This window comes from Physcomitrium patens, chromosome 7 (genome assembly GCF_059467195.1).
Source record: "Physcomitrium patens ecotype Gransden chromosome 7, ASM5946719v1, whole genome shotgun sequence".
NCBI lineage: Eukaryota > Viridiplantae > Streptophyta > Bryopsida > Funariales > Funariaceae > Physcomitrium > Physcomitrium patens.
The window spans coordinates 3,371,621-3,392,510 of NC_143416.1; the positions used below are offsets into that span (position 1 = coordinate 3,371,621).

The 20,890-nt window shown below is 32.6% G+C and overlaps 1 protein-coding gene across 2 annotated transcripts; it reads left to right on the plus strand.

Moving 5' to 3' along the window:
* The first annotated feature begins 12,554 nt into the window (after positions 1 to 12,554).
* On the plus strand, positions 12,555 to 16,366 carry LOC112285039 (B-box zinc finger protein 18). Of its 2 annotated transcripts, none has more exons than XM_090251716.1 (6): positions 12,555 to 13,787; positions 14,374 to 14,470; positions 14,633 to 14,748; positions 15,181 to 15,531; positions 15,652 to 15,709; positions 15,899 to 16,366. In XM_090251716.1, exons 1-5 carry the CDS (start codon positions 13,695 to 13,697, stop codon positions 15,655 to 15,657), a joined length of 663 nt encoding a protein of 220 aa, XP_090107842.1. In that variant the 5' UTR covers positions 12,555 to 13,694; the 3' UTR covers positions 15,658 to 15,709; positions 15,899 to 16,366. The 2 variants fall into 2 exon arrangements, with proteins under 2 accessions (XP_090107842.1, XP_090107843.1); XM_090251717.1 differs by having other exon boundaries at positions 12,626 to 13,787; positions 15,652 to 15,744.
* The last annotated feature ends 4,524 nt before the right edge of the window (positions 16,367 to 20,890 follow it).

Genomic DNA, 20,890 nt, shown 5'->3' on the forward strand with positions numbered 1-20,890 from the left:
TCATACATAAATTCCAATTACCTTGCTACTTTTATATTTAAATAATTTAGATTTTTCTTATAAGCCCCAATCCTAATTAGTGAGCTTTAACAAGCTGTAACATCCAATCCGACCATCCACTTGATGTGGAATTTTGCATGCAATCGTCAATATAAGTCTTCTATATGCTCAAGAATTTTTAGCCCAATCCAACTTTCAAATTGTGAGAAAACCTCCAAAAATTGCACTAATATCACTCAGCTGCCAACTTGAAAAGTGAAGTAGAAATCCCAGCAGTGTTTTCTCCCTTTCTAACTATTAACTTTGTCTCAAAATTGGTATGTAGCTTGATCTTCAAGTCTTTTAACACCGTGCCAATTTTCACTTTAATCCAATTGATAGATCTTCAAATATCATAGAAACCCTATCCAACCTCAAACTGCCACCTTCTGAAACCCTCTTGTATTAAAAACTAGATATCTCTAAACCATGCCATTAGATTATCACAAAATTTTGTATACACTTAGCACATCTAATAATCCAAATAGTATCAAATTTTCAACTATAGATGTTACATCAATTGCATGAACTAGCCAAAATTACTAGCCTTAATTATATTATATAAAATCCAAATCACTGATACAAACCATGACTTCAAACAACAATTGCTAAGTCTTCAAACAATTTCCAAAAAAAATCCTTATGCCTTTGAAAAGAAATTCAAGCTAGTTCTCAAACCATATCCTCTGATCTTCAATTGAATTCCTATTTTGTCCTAAGCCGTTGTTTTAGTGGCTAGAGGTCTGATTTCAATCATGTCTCACAAACGTTCGACCCCCGGGTATCAATCTAACCTATCCTAAGGATTTTTTAGCCCAACCCTATTCTCAACTTAATCCTAGTACCAACTATAGTAATTATTTACTTCTTCTAACCTGATTTTATTAATTTATGGTCATTCTAAAGTAGTAGAAGAGTCTTTATAATCTTGAAGGTAAAATTACTAACTAACCTTCAACTTACTAACTATTAAGATAAGAAAATAATCTAAAAGACTTTTATAAAAGCCATGTTTAGATACCTCAAATTATAATTGAGCTAAGATAATTAGATATTAATTAGAAATTTAATTTTAATTATAATTTCACTATATAGTCGTATTACATCACGATAGTGGATTTAGTGACTATGAAGAGTTTGAGACCAAGCTTAGGAGTCAATTTTGGCCCATCAATGCAAAAAAGTTAGCACAAGATCAGTTAGCTAATCTTACATAATCCAAATTAGTTTAAGATTATGTCTCCTGATTTAAATTCTTATGTTTTTAAATTGACAATGTTTCAGAGGTAGAAATGATGGATCAGTTTGTATAAGGATTGAAACCTATGGTCCAACAAGAAGTGAATTTAATAAATCCACAAACATTTGAAGAGGTAGTTAGGATTGTAGAGAGGGTCGATACTATAGATTTTAGAAATTATAGAGTATGACCTATAACATAGAGTCCTATGCGACTAACCAATATTATAGCGTAACAATCAATGCCAATGGAGATTGATGCTCTGGAAGAACCATTGACACGACAAAGATGAAAATTATTGGCGCTAAATGCATTGCACTTTTATTATCAAGAACCAAACCATCAAATCAAAAACCATCCAAAATATCAAAGTTCAAATACCAAAAAATTACAACGGATCTACAAGCTTGAGGGCTAATAAGTTGATAAAAAAGTAGAGTAGGAAAATAAGGCTCCCTAATACAAATACTGAGGGCCAATATTAGAGACAGTTGTTATTTCTTAGGGACAAATAGCAAGACTTTGAACAACTATTAGAAGGGTCGACTAAGAGGACAACCATGTCAAATGCTTATAGATTGCAGCTCTACAAAAAATTGCATCTTGACCACAATTACCAACTGACTTGAGATTAAAACAAAGGTGATTAAAAGAAGGAGTATATATTTAGTAAATAATCAAGAAAATATATTCAGTGAGATAAGTAAAGAAGAAATCCTAAAGCTAAGTGACACCTATGCTGTAATAGGATATAGATAAGATATTTGTATTATTGACACATAAGGATAGATAATTGTAATCATATTTGAGAAGTTATGGAAGTTCTTAGAATTAGGGCTAGGTTAGTGGATTATATAGGATCCACCATGGAATATTCTAAAAAGAGCTCATGGCAATTATATAAGTGGAATCCACTATAGAACTTCTTAGAAAAGGCTTCGGATGGTTATCTAGGCAGGATCTATCATAGAACCTTCTAAAAAGAATTTAGGGTGGTTATCTAAGTGGGATCCATCATCTAAGAACATTCTAGAAAGTCTAGGGTCGTAAAATAAAGTATAAATAAGACTGAGTAGGGCCTTTTTGGCATTTGGTTAGGTATGGCTTTGGACCTTCTCTCTTTATAAAATTTGATTTTGCATCTTCATGTTTAATTCTATTTTGTTTTATATTCATTTACAAAGTTTTATCTTTTGTATCATATTCTATTTAGTTTTCTTTAGTTTTATTTTAGTCTATTTTGTCTTATTTTGTGATAAGAATTTATGTTATTGTGGATTAAAAGAGTTTTAGACTCTCAAGAAAGAGTAGTCTTGTTTCATTAATATTAGAGCAAATATTAGGCTATTCTTTGGTAGTATGTTGATAGCCATCAATTAATTCAAGATTAATTATTAAGGTGATACTATATACTGTCTTGAGGCTACTATGAGCTCTTGTTAAAAAATCAACTGAAAGATGAGAAGGCATTATAATAATAGAGTTCAATGAAAAAATTATAGTATGGAAGATATGGTAGACTTATCCCAGATAGAAGCTCAAATACAACACCTCTTAGGCTAGATAGCTACTTTACAAAGATAAATAAAAGCCTCTAAGACAAGAGAGTTGACATCTAGTAGGTTGAAATTGAGTAAGTCTAGTACATACTTTCAAACTTCAAGATAAGAAGATATATGTCAATGGCTATTCAATATGAAACAATACCTCCAACTATCTAGAGCAAATACCATTGAAAGAATTATATATGTAGCTACCTATCTGGAAGATGCAGTGGCCTTTTGGTGGCGACATTTTATTCAAAGCTATGAAGCTCAAAGTAGATTTTGTGAGTAGAATGAATTTGAGACCAAGTTTACAAATCAATTTTGGCCCATCAATATGAAAAAGATAGCATGCGATCAGTTGATAAATCTTACACAATTTAGGTCTATATAAGATTATGTCTCTTGATTCAAGTCTCTATATTTCTAAATTAGTAATATTTTAGAGGCAAAGATGATAGATTGATTTCTATAAGGTTTGAAACTTGAGGTCCAAAAAAAGGTGGAACTAAGGGATCCACAAATACTTGAAGAAGTAATTAGGATTGTAGAGACGGTCGATACTATGAATTTCAGGAATTATGGAATAAGACCTATGGTACGAAGTCTTATGTTGCTATCTTATACTATGGCACAATAACCAATCCCAATGAAGATTGATGCCCCACAAGAATCTTTGACACGACAAAGACAACAAATATTGGTATAAAAGAGATTAAGTTTTTATAGTCAAGAGCCAAGCTATCACATTGAAGGTTGTCCAAAACATCTAAATTCAATCTCAAACAAAATAAAGTGGATTCATAGTATCAAGATTCACCAAATCGATAATTAGACAAAGTAGAGAAACAAGACTTCCTAATAAAGGCATTAAAGGTCAATACTAGGAATAGTTATTATTTTTAAAAACAAATAGCATAGCCTTGGATGACTATAAAAAAAAAGTTGATTAGTGCATCTAATGGAACTATTAAGAAAACAGCTATATTGAGTGCTTATAGATTGTGGCTCTACAGAAAATTACATCTTGATTGAAATTACCAATTGACTTGACATTAAAATTAATATAATCAAATGAGAGAGTATATATCTTATAGATGATTGAGAGAATGTATTAAGTGAGACATGTGAAGAAAAAACCTTGAAATTAACTAACACTTATGTCTTAAGAAAGAAGTTTAAGGAACCAAAGCTAAGATATGATGTTATCTTTGGTATATTATGGCTAAACATGAAAAATAAGTAAGTTGATTAAGTAGCAAAGATAGTTTCGTATTGTGATTCCACTACTATATATTTTGTAAGATGTTTAATGAATTTTAAGTTTGAATAAAGAAGATATTGGAAGTTGAAGTCAGCACTTAAAACCTAAAGGTAGTAAGTGATCCAATTTTCTTGTGCTTGTATTTTGAGCTATATCTTAAGCAATTTGACAAGATTTTGCCTCAAAATTTCTAAAAATATATATAATCATGTTAATAAAATTTTTATATAAATTTTGTAGCATTTAAATATTAGATTTTTTGAGTATGAAGAAAATAGTGCTTGGATGCTTGTAAGTTAGGGTTTAGAGAAACTTCTAGGGTTTCTAAGATGTCAAAAGATTCATAGCAAATTTATAATTTATTTATTTTGTAATAAAGCTTAAGAGTAATAGGTACATTATATATAAATTTGATAAAAATTAAATAGTTGGATCAAGAGATATGCATTTTTAAAGTACAAGAAGAAGAAATTCTTTATGGGAAAAATATATTTTGAAGGATTTTGCTATAATTTGAGTATTTTATATAAAGTGAAGAGGTTTTGAGAGCCAAGACTTTGTATATAAGTTAAAGGCGGAATAAATCACTTATTTAAGCTTAGCTAATAAGTTAAAACTAAACTCTCTACAACTAGATATCCTATGTATTTTCAAATTGTAAATCACACTACACAATAACACGTGGGTGATCTTCTTAATTAACTTCTAGGTGGGACCATCTTAAAGAAATTGGATCTTTGGAATAGATATTGATAGACACCTATTGCAAAAGAAAATATTAAAAAGATGGCATTTCATATGCATTATATACATTTCAAATGACTTGTTTTATCTTTTTCTTCACCAATGCTCTAGCCTCTTTCATTGATCACATAAAAAATTTATTTTGGGACCTTTTGAATAAGTATGTAGTTATTTTTATTGATGATATCTTTGTGTATAGTAAAACCTCTAAGGAGCATGAGTGCAATGCCAGCTATAAGATAGTTCCTACTATTCAAGTAATTAAGATGTGAACTTTCGAAGTTGGAAGTCATTTTTTTTGGGCATGTAATATCTTCTAAAGACATCTGCATCGAGTAGGATAAACTGAAAGTGGTAAAGGATTGGCCAACCTCCAAAGATGCTCTTAAAGTCTACTCATTCTTAGGCCTTGTTGGAAACTATTATTATTTTTTTTGGCAATTTGTACACATTGCTACCTCATTGATAAACCATCTGAGAAGTATTCTTTATTTAAATGGAAACTAGAGCAACAAAGTACCTTTGATAGGTTGAAAGAGATATTCACTATTCTTCTAACATTACAACCGTATATTCTCAATCTTCTTTAAATACTTGACTTTGATGCTTTCGACTTTGCTATTGGAGCAATTCTTCAATAAAACTTTGTTAGGGGCCTTCAATCCTTAGTGTATGAATCATGCAAGCTTAAAAGGGCAGAGTGCAATTATTTTGCATATAATTGATAGCAATTAGTGATTGTATATACCACAAAGGTATAGTGACACTATCCATTGGAAAAGCTAGTGATTGTTTGGACTGACCATTGATTCTTGCTACATGATTTATATGTAAAAAATATGAAATCATGACATCATAACTAAGAAGAACAATTGTAGCTTTTTGACATTTAGCTTAAGTACAAGCAATGGTGATAATATATTATGCCAAATAGCTTATCATAGAGACCAAACTTTAAGATTGAATTAGAGGATAAGGAAAAAGTCGCTACTAATAGTAATATCATCTCAAACCTAACCAAAGTCTATACATCAAGTTGCTTATTTTAAGATGATTAGTGATTGACTGAAGGTAGGCAATGTATAGTATCAAAATTATAATCTTAATGATGGCTTATTCTATTTTAAGAAATAAAATTATATACTTCAAAATATTATATTTTAGACTTATATACTTCAAAAGGGACATAATATTCTAATGTCTAGATACCTAAGGTGAAAAAAGACTCTAGAACGGATCTCATAGACATGATTTTGAGTAGGTTTGGATTGTGATGTTCAAATTTTTATTTGCTCCTATGAGTCATGTCAACATAACAAAGCATACAATGTAGTATCTCTTAGACTATTGTAGCCAATTTCACTACCTACGGCATGTTGGAAGCAGGTGACTATAGATCTCATTATGTGTTTGACATAAATACCTTATAATCACATAGTAATTGTAATCTTTGTGGAATGATTCTTAAAGCAACTTCACTTGGCCACAATGCATTAAGATATTAATCCCTCAACACTTATATGACTTTTCTTTGATATTGTCTTTCGTCACCATGGATTACGTTGTGTCATTATTTTAGATCAAAATCCATGCTTCACTAGAAGTTTTTGGTAAGCTTTATTCAAGCTATTGGGCACACAAATTGTCATATTTATAGCCTTCCATCCTCAAGTAAATAGACATATGAAGCATATAAATCGTACCTTGGAAGATATGTTAGGAGCATTTGTAGTAGTTCATCATAAAGACTAGGATGAATATTTGACGTCTTTGGAGTTTGCTTACAATGATAATATTCAAGCAAGTATCCATCATTTAATATTTTTTTTTAATACTCAATATTTGATTATGCTAGCAACTCTTTATTGTTGTATTAATACTAATAACCTAAGAATAGAGGAATTTATATAATAGCTTATAATGGCATTATAAGAGACATGGCATTGCCTCCCTACTACATAAAATTGACAAAAGTAATATGCAGATAACCATCGGCAACACAAGACCTTCTGAAAAGATGATTAGGTATTACTTTTCAATGCCAATTTATTATTTGCTACATCAATCCAAATATGAAAACTAGCACCTTAATGGCTTGGATCTTTTTACATTTTTATAGTGATTTTGTATATTATTTTAAGCTTTCGCTACATATTTGGATCCATCTAGTCTTCCATATTTTGTATTTGAAGGAATTTTATACTAAGCCAAAGTACTTTTTGGATTGACATCAACCACCACCACTAGTAGTTGTATTTGATGACCAATAAGTATATGAAGTATTAGCATTTTGGAACATTGCTACCTTTGTCTTAGTAGCAGACATCTACAACTTTAGTACAAAATTCATTAGAAAGGTTATCCTATCTAAGATGCAACGTAAGAACCTACACAAAACCTTATCTATTACTAAGAGACAATTTGGAGATACCATCAAGAGCAAAACAAGGATGTTTTGTATTAGTGGAGGGAGATTAACTATAATAGGATATACATAAGATATTTATATTGTTGATATATAGAGATAGATAGTTGGAACCATGTTTGAAAAGTTATGGAAGTTCCTAGAATTGAGACTAGGTTAGTAGATTTTTAGGAGCCACCATATAACATTCTATAAAGAATTTAGGATGGTTATATAGATGGGATCTATAATAGAACCTTCTAAAAAGAGTTTAAGATTGTTATTTAAGTAAAATCCATCATCTATGAATATTTTAGAAAGTCTAGGATAGTAAAATAAAGTATAAATAGAACTGACCATGGCCTTTTGGAAATTTAGTCAAGTATATTTCTTGATCTTTTTTCTTAGTAAACTTTGATTTTGTATCTTCTTATTTAGTTCTATTTTGTTTTATTTTAATTTACATAGTTTTGTCTTTTATGTCCTATTTTTTTTTAATTTTGTTTATTTTTTTTCTTGTCTATTTTGTCCAATTTTGTAATGAGATTTTATCTTGTTGTAGATTAAAAGAGTCTTAGACTTTCAAGAAAAATTGGTCTTATTTCATATGCCTTGAGAGAGAAGTTTAGAGTAAGAAAGCTTAGATATGATATTATCCTCAGTATGCCATGGCTAAAGGTAGAGAATAAATAAATCAATTAGCTAGCAAGGATTGTCTCTTTCAAAGATAGAGGATGTATGGTGATTTTTTGTGCCCCTATATTAAGTTGGATAGCAAAATGATCTATGGCTAAGAACTTACTCATAAGAATGATCTTTATAAAGAAACAAATATGACATAAGCAATTGGTATATGTGGTGGTTTTAAAACTTGTCTCAGTGGTAGAAAAGACAGCCAAAGAAATAAAAGGATAGAACAATTCATATGTGAATATCAGGATGTCTTTCCAACCAACTTACGTAACAACATACCACCTGATTGAGATATCCCTTCCAAATAGAACTAGTACTTAGGGTCAAATTGACCAGTTAGCCAATTTATTGACTATCACCAAATGAACTTGAAGAATTGCAAAAGTCATTAGATGAGTTGTTAGAAAAAAACTTCATTCAAGAAAACATCTTACCATAAAGAGCACATATATTCTTTGCATCTAAAAAAGATGGTGGTCTTTGACTTTGCATCGATTATCAAGGCCTCAATAAGCAGACTGTCAAGAATGCATACCCACTTCTATGTGTATATAATCTTCTTGATCAACTTCAAGGTACAATCATATTTAGAAAATTAGACCTTAAGAGTAGTTATTAGCAAACTCTTGTTGCTAAGAAAGATATAAAAAAGATGGTATTTTATATGTGCTATGGATATTTTTAGTAGCTTGTATTACCTTTTGGTCTCACCAATATTCTAACCTCTTTCATGAATCACATGAATAGATTATTTTGGAATCTTTTAGAGAAGTATATAGTTGTCTTCATTGATGATATCGTCCTTACTAGATACTGTTGCCATTTTATTTGACAATTTGTGCATATTATTGCCTCATTAACAAACCTACTAGAAAAAGGTGCATCATTTGAATGGAAACTAGAGCAGTAAAGCGCCTTTGATAGGTTGAAGGAGGCATTGATTATTGCTTTAATATTACAAATATATGATCTCAACCTTACCTATATACTTGACATTAACGCTTCCGACTTTACTATTGGAGAAGTCCTTCAATAAGACTTTGGCCTTCAACCCCTAATATATGAATCATGCAAGCTTAAAAGGACAGAATGCAATTACTTTGCATATAATTGAGAGCAATTGCGATTGTATATGCTACAAAGATATAGTGACACTATTTATTGGAAAATCTAGTAATTGTTTGGACCAACCATCGACTCTTGCTACACGATTTATACATAAAAAATATAAAAATATAACATCATCACTAAAAAGAATAATTACAGATTTTTAACATTTAGCTTAAATATAAGCAAGGGCAATAATATATTGTGCAAAATAACTTATCACGGAGAGCAAACTTGATGGCTAAATTAAGGGATAAAGAAAAAATAGCTACTATTAGTAGTGTCATGTCAAACCTAACCAAAGCTGTAAAATAGATAAAATCTATGCATTAAGATAATTATTTTAAGATGATTAGTGATTGGTTGAAAGTTACTAATGTATAGTATCAAGATTATAATCTTAGTGATGGCTTATTCTATTTTAAGAAATAAATTTATATACTTCACAATGCTATACTTTGAACTTGCATACTTCAAGAGGGACATAACATCCCAATATTTGGACACATAAGGCAAGAGAAGACTCTAGAAGAAATCTCATGGATGTAGTTTTGAGTAAGTTTGGATTATAATATTTGAGCTTTTATACACTCCTACAAGTCATCCCAACATAACAATGCATGTAATGCAGCATTTTCTAGACTATTGTAGCCAATTTTACTATCTACGATACATTGGAAGTAGGTGACTATGGATCTCATTATGTATTTGCTTCAAATGCATCACAATCACATTGTCTTTGTAGACTAACCCTCAAAACAACTTCACTTGATTATAATGTGCTTTGATATTGATGCCTCACTACTTATACAAGTCTTCTTCAACACTGTCATTTGTTACCATAAATTATTTCATGTAATCAATTCAAATGTGGATTCGTGCTTCAGAAGGAGTTTTTAGCAAACCTTATTTAAGCTATTAGATACATGACTTATTATGTCTATAACTTTTCATCTTCAAACAAATAGACAAATAGAGTATACAAATCAAATATTAGAGGATATGCTATAGACATTTGTGATAGTTTACTACAATAATTAGGATGAATATTTGATGCCCTTAAAATTTGCTTAAAATGGTAGTATTTAAGCAAGTACCAGTCATTCACCATTCTTTCTTAACATTAATTTGCATCTGATTATACTAGTAATCTTCTATTGTTCTATCAATATCAACAATTTGACAATAGAAGAGTTTATACAGTGGCTTACAATAGCCTTATACGAGGCATGACATTGCCTTCTTACTACATAAAATCAACAGAAGCAATATGTGGATAACCATCAATAATACAAGACTTTCCAAGAGGATGACCAGATGTTACTTTCCAATGTCAATCTTTCACTTGCTATATCAACCCAAATTTGTAAGCTAGCATCTCAATGGCATGGATCTTTTTGCATTTTTGCAGTAATTTCAGATGTTGCATATCACCTCAAGCTTCCACCACATATTTAAGTCCATCTATTCTTCTATGTTTTGCAATTCAAGAAGTTTCATATTGAACCAAGACGCTTTTCGAACCAACACCAACCACCACTACTACCATTGGTTGACATTGATGACTAACAGGAGTATGAAGTCAATAATATTTTAGAACATTTCTACCTTTGCTATGGCAATAGTCATCTGCAACTTCAATACAAAGTTCTCTGGAAAGTTTATCCCATCCATGATGCAATATGAGAACTTGCATAAAATCTCACTCATTGTCAAGAAACCATTTGAAAATACCATTGGGAGTGAAACAAGGACGTTTTGCATTAGTAGAGGGATATTAGTTGTAATAGGGCATGAATAGGATGGTTGTATTATTTGTATATAAAGATATGTAGTTAGAATCATTTTTGAAAAGCTTTTAGAATTGAAGGTAGAATAATAGTTCATGTGGGATCCACCATAGAACCTTCTAGAAAGGCTCAAGGCAATTATCATGATAGGCCCTATCTCTACAATCTTTTAAAACGGTGGTTATTTTGGTCGAGCCTACTATTAGGGATATTTTAGAAAGTTCCAAGTTAATTGAACAAAGTATGAATAGAACTAACTAAGGCCATTTGGGGCATTTGGTCAAATATGGCTTCAAACTCTATTCCTTAGTAAAGTTTGGTTTTTTTGTTGTATTCTATTTGATTTTATTTTATTCTATTTGATTCTATTCTCTTTTACTTAGTCATGTCTTTCATGTTCTATTCCATTTAGTTACTTTCAATTTTGCTCTGGTGTGCTTGGTCTTATATTGTATTGAGTTCTTTGTTGTTATGGATTTAGTAAGTTTTTAGAAGTTAGAGTATCTGGTCCTATTTCAAAATAGATGCCCTACAAAAATTAAAAAAAATTAAAAAAATTAAAAATAACACTATGGTTATAAAGAGCATTTTAAATAATAAAATGTTGTTGAATATTATTATGTAAATGACGAGCATGCAACACAAATAGACATCTTGTCACATGACTTGCACTATTTTGTTTAAAAGTATAATGATTTTGATCATAGTAAACATCTCTTCTGTCATACTTATAATCAATGTAATTTTTATTTAAATATTGTTTGCATATAACATAGCCTTGATTGTATATAAATTCATCAATACTATGTTTTATTTCTTCTATACTCTCAAAATATCCCTTTGATAGTGCACACATATATCTCTTACTTTCCATTGCAAAATGAAAAAAAAATGTAGAATATACAATTTCCTCTCCTTTGTCTACTATACACAATTTGAAATAGAATATATATTTGAATAAGATGAAGTAAATTTAGTACATACATAAGTATAAGACAAGTAGGAGAAGAGGATTAGAAAGATATTATTACTAGCAATTGAGAACTATTGAGAACCATTGGAAACTATATCCAAAATGATGATTTTATTTATCTAAACTTATGGTTTTAATGATGAAGAAGATTTGTACAATCCATGTATAAAAATTGTGATGATGGGTAGGTCGCTTTAATAAAAATTTGGGTTGCTTTATCATTCCCATTAATATATATATATATGTATATATATATATATATATATATATTTCCATTGATTCTCATTGAGTATAAAAGTGTGGTAGGGACTGCAATCAATTGACAAGGGTTGAGGAAGGGAAAGGAGCATGGATGGATGAGAAACTATTGAAGATTCCAATTCAGGATGAATGAGAAAATATGGATGTGGAAGAGAAATGACGGATGAATGATAGAAAATTGGATGAAGGCGAATGAGTGGCTGGGAAGCACAAGGGACGAAAGCTGACGAGGCACGGGCACAGGGGGGAGGGTGTGGGAAGGCCCTACGACCAATGAAGGGACGAGAAACGACGATATCCCAAGCACACGCCTGGTTGAATGCCCCCCCCCCCCCCACCCCGTCTGACTGCATTCTCCACCCCTCGTTCTGGGGGCCCTACCCTGACGTTCTCTGTCAGCAGCCGCCGCGCGGCAGTGGCGTGTAGCGGCTGCGGCTAAACGGGAGAGCGTGGACATGTGGTCAGGGGAGGCGGAGGACCGCCGGTCAGCCCGTCCGTGATTGGCTGGGTGTGCGGGCCGGGCCATTAACGAGCAGCAGTCAATGCCGTGTCGATGACAAATTTCCTGTGTGTGAGTGAGAGTGTGTGTGTGTGCGCTTGTTTCTATTTTTATTTTTTAATTTGGTTGATTACTTTGTGTGGAGCGTGTTCAGGTCGATTTGCTTCAAGTTGTTGCGCTGAAAGAGCTTGTCTTGCCGCTCGGAACTGATGCTGATATTTTAGCATCGGGGTTTCGCTTCAAACGAAGTCGATAGATAGGTGAGTTTGACAGAGAGCTCTGAGTTTTGCGGGTGGCGAGGATGGCCGGCTGTTTTTAGGCTATGATGTCGAGAGAGCTCAGCTCTGTCTTGGTTCGAATGTGTTCGGAATAGGGCAGCTAATCGGGCACCTTTATTTTTCCCCTTTTTCTAATTGCACGTCGTTTGTAGTGTAGCTCATCCTCTGCTGGCCATCCCTTGAAGGGTTCATGCCATTTCCTTGTCAGCTGCATGATACCAGCCAAAAAAGAATTTGTTGAATGTCGGGGGGGTTGTTTGACATGCTTCCGGTTGTATGTCGTTTCTCGTTGCGTGGGATTAGAGGCGTAGCGCTAGTTTAGAGCGAGGTAGTGGCAGTTGCTCCCAGCGCTTGATGCATGTTACGGCTCATGGAACCTCGGTCTAGCTTTTAGAGTTCGGGAGATGCCGTTGTCCTTCCGTCTGCCTCGAGGACAACATGTTGACATCAATACTAATCCTCTCTTAGTCACGGCTCCAGGCGCAGTCGTTAGTTTCATGCCATCATGGGCGTGTTTCTCTAGTATCACGGGTTGGTGTGTTGGCGGAGATGCATCAATTTTACACTCTGTTCTCATGCCTGTTTTGACCGAGCTGTCTTGGTGACTATTGCTCGAATTCCATGCGTACTCGGCCATTTTGACTAAGGGGAAGTTCTGTGTCGAGAGCTTAGTTTAGTGAAAACCCTCATTGGAGGAACTGGTTCAAACCAGTAACGATGACCCTCAGATAGCAATTGTTGTGAGGTGGCTCTATCGTTTTTGTAACACACCAGCGGAAGGGAGACTGATCAGATTCAAGAGGACTGTATTCTATCGCCCTTCAGCAGGGGACGAATAACACAGGAGGGCTTTCGAAGATGAGGACCTTGTGTGATGTGTGTGAGGCGGCTCCAGCCCGGCTATTTTGTGCAGCGGACGAAGCTGCCCTTTGCTTGAAATGCGATGAGAAGGTATCTACACCATGTTAGTATCCTTCAGTAGGATAGGTTCTTAGTCAGCTCTTTATCTGACATTTCACGAACGTGAATGTCATCTTGGCCACAAAGGAAACTTAACGCCTTATTGTGTAATAAAATTCAAATGTATCTCCTCGCTTGCCATTGGTTTCGGGTCGTAGTGAATGACTAGATTTCTTGCAGCTTGCTGCAGAGAACCGGGTACTAAAATGTTGAAATATAGGTTTCTGTCTCGCGTTGCAAAGTATATAGCATGTCTCGTAATGCTGAGGACACCCTCCCTGGAGAAGAACTATTTCTTGGTAGGGTGTAGCCATTGAATCCATGTGGAAGCTCCGTTGTCTGATCATTCATCGCGCTCTGAGCAATTTATTGCATCCCGATTCATTTCATGCCAATGTCATGTTCAGTACTGGCATCCAAACTCGCTTGTTTCGTATCTTAAACATCGGATAGGAAATTTGGTCCCTTCAATTGCCATATTTCTATCTGCATCAAATTATAACGTTGTTTAATTCTGATTTTTCCTGGATTCTTTGTTCGGCCGAGTACTTACACATGCACTTATATTGATACAAAGGTTCACAGCTGTAACAAGTTAGCAAACAGGCATGTTCGCCTTGAGCTGGCAGAATCCAGAGCTGTTCCACGTTGTGATATCTGTGAAAATGCTCCAGGTATTGCTCTTACTCGTCTTCGTGCAAGTGGTTGATTATTCTGTTGCTTACTCGTTACACTCAGTCACTCACTGATCAAGATTGCCCAATGTTTCTTCAGCTGCCATTTGACTCGTGATGGGAATATGTGCATCTCGCTGACTGGATTTCTGATTCTTGCAGCATTCTTCTTCTGTGGAGTTGATGGGACTTCCTTGTGTCTCCAGTGTGACATGGATGTTCACGTTGGAGGAAAGAAGGCACATGAGCGTTATCTTATGATGGGTCAAAGAGTGGAGGCAAGTGTTCTCTCATAGTCGTGATTGCCTTGCCCCTCGTCATGTGATTGGTGTAGTGATTACCTTTAGAATCCTTTAAATCTTCATGAGATCAGTTTCAAGTACGGACTGCACTGATTGCCTTCAGTCTCTTAGCATGCCAGTCCATTGGTATTCTGGTTTTCAAAGTCTCGTTTTCTTCCTAATTCGTGATCGTTATCTTGAAATAGTTTACTATTCACACAATCAAATTGTTTCTTGTATTACTGCTTTGGCTACACGAGTTATAGATTTTGCTGATTGTGGTTTTGAGAGACAAAACGATTCGTGTCTCAATTAGCAAGTTGCGATATGAGTAGGCGGATGATCAGTACTGTTGTGCCCCAGTTTACTGTGTGGGGTCATAATAGTTCGCTGAAAGGCTCATTCTTATGACTCTTCCCCGATCTGCAGCTTCCATCTAGAAAGCTCAGATTCGAAGATAATGTGGACACTGAAAAGCTTCCAGCAGAGCCGAGCAATGCACCTACTGACAAGAATGGAGTCCTACCTGACCATCACCACCACCACCATTACCACCACCACCACCACCATCACCACCACGAAGACGAGGTTAGGGCAGGGTTACCTGCACCCAAACAAAGTTGCGATCGAGACGCTAGTAATGCCCCGGCTATTGCTATTACTGCTGGAGATGAGGAGTCTTTATTGATAGATGGTTGCATACATCAGAATCAGCCTCGAATGATTGACCTCAATTCCCGACCAAAGCGTTTGCAGAGCCAAGCCTCTGTGCCTGATAAGGTGTGGTTTGGGAACAGCCACCCGCAGCGTTATTTGATGTATTATTGGATGTTTTGGGATACTGTATGTAGTGGTGAAGAAATGTATATTTTTTCTGATTCCTTGCTCGCTTCATTTCAGGGTTGATCTCAAGCCTCAACCTGAAGACATACTGCGCCAGTCTTCTCTGCCTGACAGGGTCAGCTTTGAACCAAGAATTTCAAACCATCGCACGTACTTCACATTTGTTTTTGTTTTGTTTTGTTTTTTGTGATGAACCTCTTGGATGTTCAAGAAGCCTTATTCATGTATTGAGGTAGAATGTGGTTGGTTTGATCGTCGATGTGCTGATTGTTGTCAATTTTTAAAGTCTCCTTCATGGTACCAGGGTGCATCCAGCAGAGTGGCGAGGAAGCAGTGGCGATGACTGGGTTGGTGTGGTTTAGAGCTGACTTGCAAGGCTAACCAAAAGGCTACGGAGTGGCTTTTCCTTAACGCATGGACCTTCTGCTACTAATCTTCTATAATCATCAGTGGAACTATTGCATGGACGCGGGCTTGAGTTGTACATGGAACATGTCCCCAAGGAACGTTAGATGTAGAAATTGAGTGCTCTTAAAAAGACTCAAGAAATATTGTTATTTTAATTTTTAAATAGATCATTTTGGCCCGGTCTGTGCAGTTTGTTGTCTTTTGAAGGGCCCAAAACTCCGCTCAACTTTTCAGAGCTCACTACTGGCTGATTTAAAAGCCTTAACCCGAGTGCTCACGGCCTGTTGTGGAGGTCTTCTGGCATTTTTGTAATTTGGTACTTTTCTCTTGTACATGTAAATAGCTTCTGATAGATATTTTCCGACATTTTTGCAGTATGCGCTGGACTCATGTTATTCTTTGGACCATGTCGAGTTGGTTCATTCCACCGTTTCGTAGGAAACCCGGGCAACGGATACTGATATTGGTTCTAGGGTTTTGTCGCGGTCGGGTACAGTAGAATCTTCTACTTGATATATAATAGAACCTGATACGATGGCTGCAGCATACACAACGAACGTGGGTCGTAGCATCGGAAAATATCCGTCTTACAATAATAGCGCATACTGAAGATTCAGTCATTTTGTCATCACAAGTCAGCAGTATCGAATCCTACTTGTGGGAGCTTATTATTATCACGGCACGTGCTTCGTAAACCCTAAACTTCACTCAGGCAGGATCCATTTTTATAATAAAAAAAAATGGAGGGTTCTCATCAACTCGGATGACTTCCTGTCTTAACACACGTTTCATACATAGTCTCATAGATTAGGGTTATTTGCAAGCACTTGCTACGAGGAGAGAGTGATCAGTGTAATATCCTGAGGGTGATTGCAAGGATACTTTGCTTAACCGAGCCGCTGTGCTGTCATTCGGAATGCGATGCCTCCCTGAATATTCCTTTCTTAAGCACCCTCCACCATGTGACGGGACCTGGACAACAGACTCTTCGTCATATTCATTTGTTTATTTTATTTCAAATAATTCTTTCTGAATAACGCTGACATGAGAAAATGATCGCTCTCAAGGATTGGATGGAACGTACAAACCTATTCCTCTGCTGACAAAGGTGTGCATTACGCCCTACACAGAGAAATGAGAGAAAGTGGCCTTTTCCCATCCTTCTGCTTACGTGAATTGGCCATCTTTCAGACTAATTTTGTTTGATGATCATTTCTTTTTATCTGTATTTATATTAGTTAAAAGACTCCATTGCTTTTATTTCCTTGATGCTATTTACATTTTTTGATTTTTTGATATTTTACACAATAACGAGGTATACCCAATGTGCATTTTTGTCAAGCATTACAATTGGTACTCAAATCACCAATCCCTTTGGAACTATTTTGAATTCTTGGATCCAACCTAGCTATTATTCAGTAGTTCAAGGTTATTGTAGACCTCAAGTTATTTACAGTTTGAGCTTTATTTTTTGTTTTTATAAATAACTTACATAGGTTTTGTAAAGCCTCTTTACTTGATTTAAGTGTCAACAATGCATTTTTTCTTTGTAAAAAGAATTCTTCTTAAAGTATGCACCAATCAAATATAGAAAATATAACATATCATTGGTTGATTGGATTTTTTAATTCTACTATTTCATGATTATAATAAAATGTAATAAAAAATGAAATGAATAATTAGCTAACAAACCAAAATCATTTTTTTATTTTTTATTTCTGAATATAAGTTAAACCATTACAAAATATTTTGAGTTCAATTAGTTCATTTTTAGGGAAATTTGAACTAAAAAGGTTAATTTTGATTGAAATTTGCAAATTAACTAAAGAATGCTCTTAGATGTGGCATGAGATTAAGTATGTGAAAATTTAAATTATGAGACCTGAAAAGCTTATAATTGAACTAATATACTAAGTATTGTTTTAAAACAAATACTTATCAAATAGAAACATAAAGAAAACTGAAAACTGTGACATTAGCAAAGACAACAAGAACCATTGTACTTTGATATATGCAATTAGTGTAGTTAGGATTTCTATGTTTCTACAAATTAAATTGTTTTATGAACCTTGTTATGATTTGTACCATATTTTGCATTAAAATAGTAGTTATCTAACTTACAACAAAAAATAGACTATATGTTAGGAAAAAAAATAAATTCAATCAAAATCCTTATATTAGACTTACTAAAGAAACTATAATTATTAACTTCTTACATAAAGTCAATTGAGATTTTTACTATGGAAGTATAGACCTTAGATTCCAATGTATACATGCTTATTTCATCTCAAACCCTAAGTTAGAATTTCCACATGGATTTATTTTTTAAATGTACTAAAAAGAATGAGGCAATAAATATAATAATAGTAATATAATTAAAGATACTATCAGAAGAAGATGATAATAATTTAATAAATGATTTTTTTATTGCAATTAATTCTAATGAAATTAAAATTAAAAAAAAAAAAAAAAAAAAAAAAAAAAAAAAAAAACATTTTGAGTAATCAATTCTATTGCTAAAAAACATATTAATAGAGTATTTTTTTTTTCTTATTCAGTGCGTATAATACTTAGATAATAACCATAAAAGAAAAGATTGTCAGATCCTAGTTGATCTTAAAAAGCAACATTCTTAAAACCGTCAAGTGCTAGACCAAAAGAAAAATCTAAACTCAACTAAATATGGATTTACTACAATCCATAGTCAACTCAAACCTATATATAAAAACTACCTATTTCAAAATATTATTTCTACAAGAAGTAATAATAGAAATGTTAAAAGAAAAGAATCTACTTAATATAAATTTGGGACTATAAATTCTATTATAATAAGCAACAAGTAGATAAATCAAATATAACAAAGAAAACAACAAAATCAAAGTGGACTTACATATAGCATACTTCAATTTTATATATATATATATATATATATATCATCAAAATAAAAATAAAAAAATGATACCTTTAGTTATAGCTTATAAAAATTTCTTGCATGAGGCATACCATAGCCTTTTTGTATATAAATTTAATATTAGAATATATTACCAACGTGTAATCATCTATACTTCTAGAAGCCTAAAGATTTGTAATCAAAATTATCTTAGTAAACAAAAAATATTTCTCAAAAAGATGGAATTACTTATTGCTTTGTGCTAAGACTAATATTCCACCTACAATTCATTGTACAAATGTTTAGTCATTAGAAATAGATATGGCAACAACACAAGCTACAACACTAAAAGACTTTATTTTATTTCTACGAGTTCTAAAAGAACATATTCTACTTGTTGTCCCTTGCATGAAATAAATTTTTATTTGATTTTTGGAAATAGAAAATTTCTTCTATGTCTTAGAAGGAATATTTTGGACATTTTAAAAATATTTTAAAACCTTCTATGGTGTTTTATAAAGTTGCATGTTGTATTAGATAAATTAATAAAGTTAAATAATCCTTCTATGATTACTCTACTTAAAGACTGGGTTTATAAATCATAATGACCTTATGACACACTCTTATTACAAGAACAAAAATTCGATAACATCAGTACAAGAAAATGAAGTTTTTTCTATAAAATAAGATAGATTGCAATACTTTTAAAGCAATTCTTTAATAACACTACATACAATATAGAATTAGAAGAAGTGAAGTGTACAATTTGTTAGCCCTTCTATTAAATACTTAGTATATTTTATTAAATCTTTATTAGAAAATAGGATTTTTTAGATTAATATCAACAATTTATCCATATAAAGTATAGAAATTGAAAAAATCAATGCAACAAGTGAGATTAAATACTTAGTATATTTTATTAAATCTTTATTAGAAAATAGGATTTTTTAGATTAATATCAACAATTTATCCATATAAAGTATAGAAATTGAAAAAATCAATGCAACAAGTGAGACAAATTAAAAATATCTTTCTAGAAAGAAATACATTCTATCTATTAAGTAATATAGATGGATATTGGAAGGTGATTTGAGCATGATATAGATTTTATTTATTTATTTATTTATTTTTAAATCATCATATTATGATAAATATATTTATATTTAAAAAAAGAACATAGAAAGATTAAAAAAGACACTTAGATTTTTATGTCCATTTTTGTATTAAAATATAGTAATATATTCATAGAATACAAAAATTGATGAGATTTAAGTTTTGGCAAATTTAAACGTGTTATATGTCTCTTGCTATTTATATCAACATAAGGTATTAGAATATTAAAAAAACAAGAATTTTTATTTATTTGACAATATTGAAGACCTGAAAAGCATATTGAAGACTAGAGGGGCTTTTGGATTTATCACTTTGACATAACTATAAATATAGGAGATTAAAGCCCACGTCAACATCAATGAACCTTCTTCTTTAAAATCCCTAAAATAATTAAAAATAAGGCAAAAATGTCCCATGGTCTCTTATTTTTTATTATTGGAAAGTTTTCTCGTTTTGATCAATCAAATATCATTTGAGAGACACATTCTATCTATGAATTTTAAACAAGTTATTATTGATCAATACATAGATAATGTAGCTAATTTTTTTAAAAGAGTATTAAATATAGATGTTGAAATTATTATTTTTAATATTTTTTTACTTCTCTTTATGTCTCAAGATTTATTGGCTTAAATAAAATAAAATAAAAAATGATATCCTTATCCAAAGAAACCATCATAAATACATACTAATAAAAATGAGCTAATTAATAGGAACTGGATTTTCTCTGGATTTCTTCTCAGAACGGAGATAAATTCTAAAATATATACTTAATTTCTTGATTTAAAAGCTATAACTAAATTTGATTATCAGTATTCTACTAGATTGAACTTGGCACCAAGGATCTTAATTATTCTGTATTACTTTATTAATTATTATTTGTTT

What these genes read in the sequence shown, in the direction of transcription:
- LOC112285039 (XM_090251716.1), top strand. Translation starts at nt 13,695, where the DNA reads ATGAGGACCTTGTGTGATGTGTGTGAGGCGGCTCCAGCCCGGCTATTT. An exon ending in GCTTGAAATGCGATGAGAAG is followed by an intron (nt 13,788 to 14,373) that starts GTATCTACACCA and finishes ATTGATACAAAG; the next exon opens with GTTCACAGCTGTAACAAGTT. An exon ending in TATCTGTGAAAATGCTCCAG is followed by an intron (nt 14,471 to 14,632) that starts GTATTGCTCTTA and finishes TGATTCTTGCAG; the next exon opens with CATTCTTCTTCTGTGGAGTT.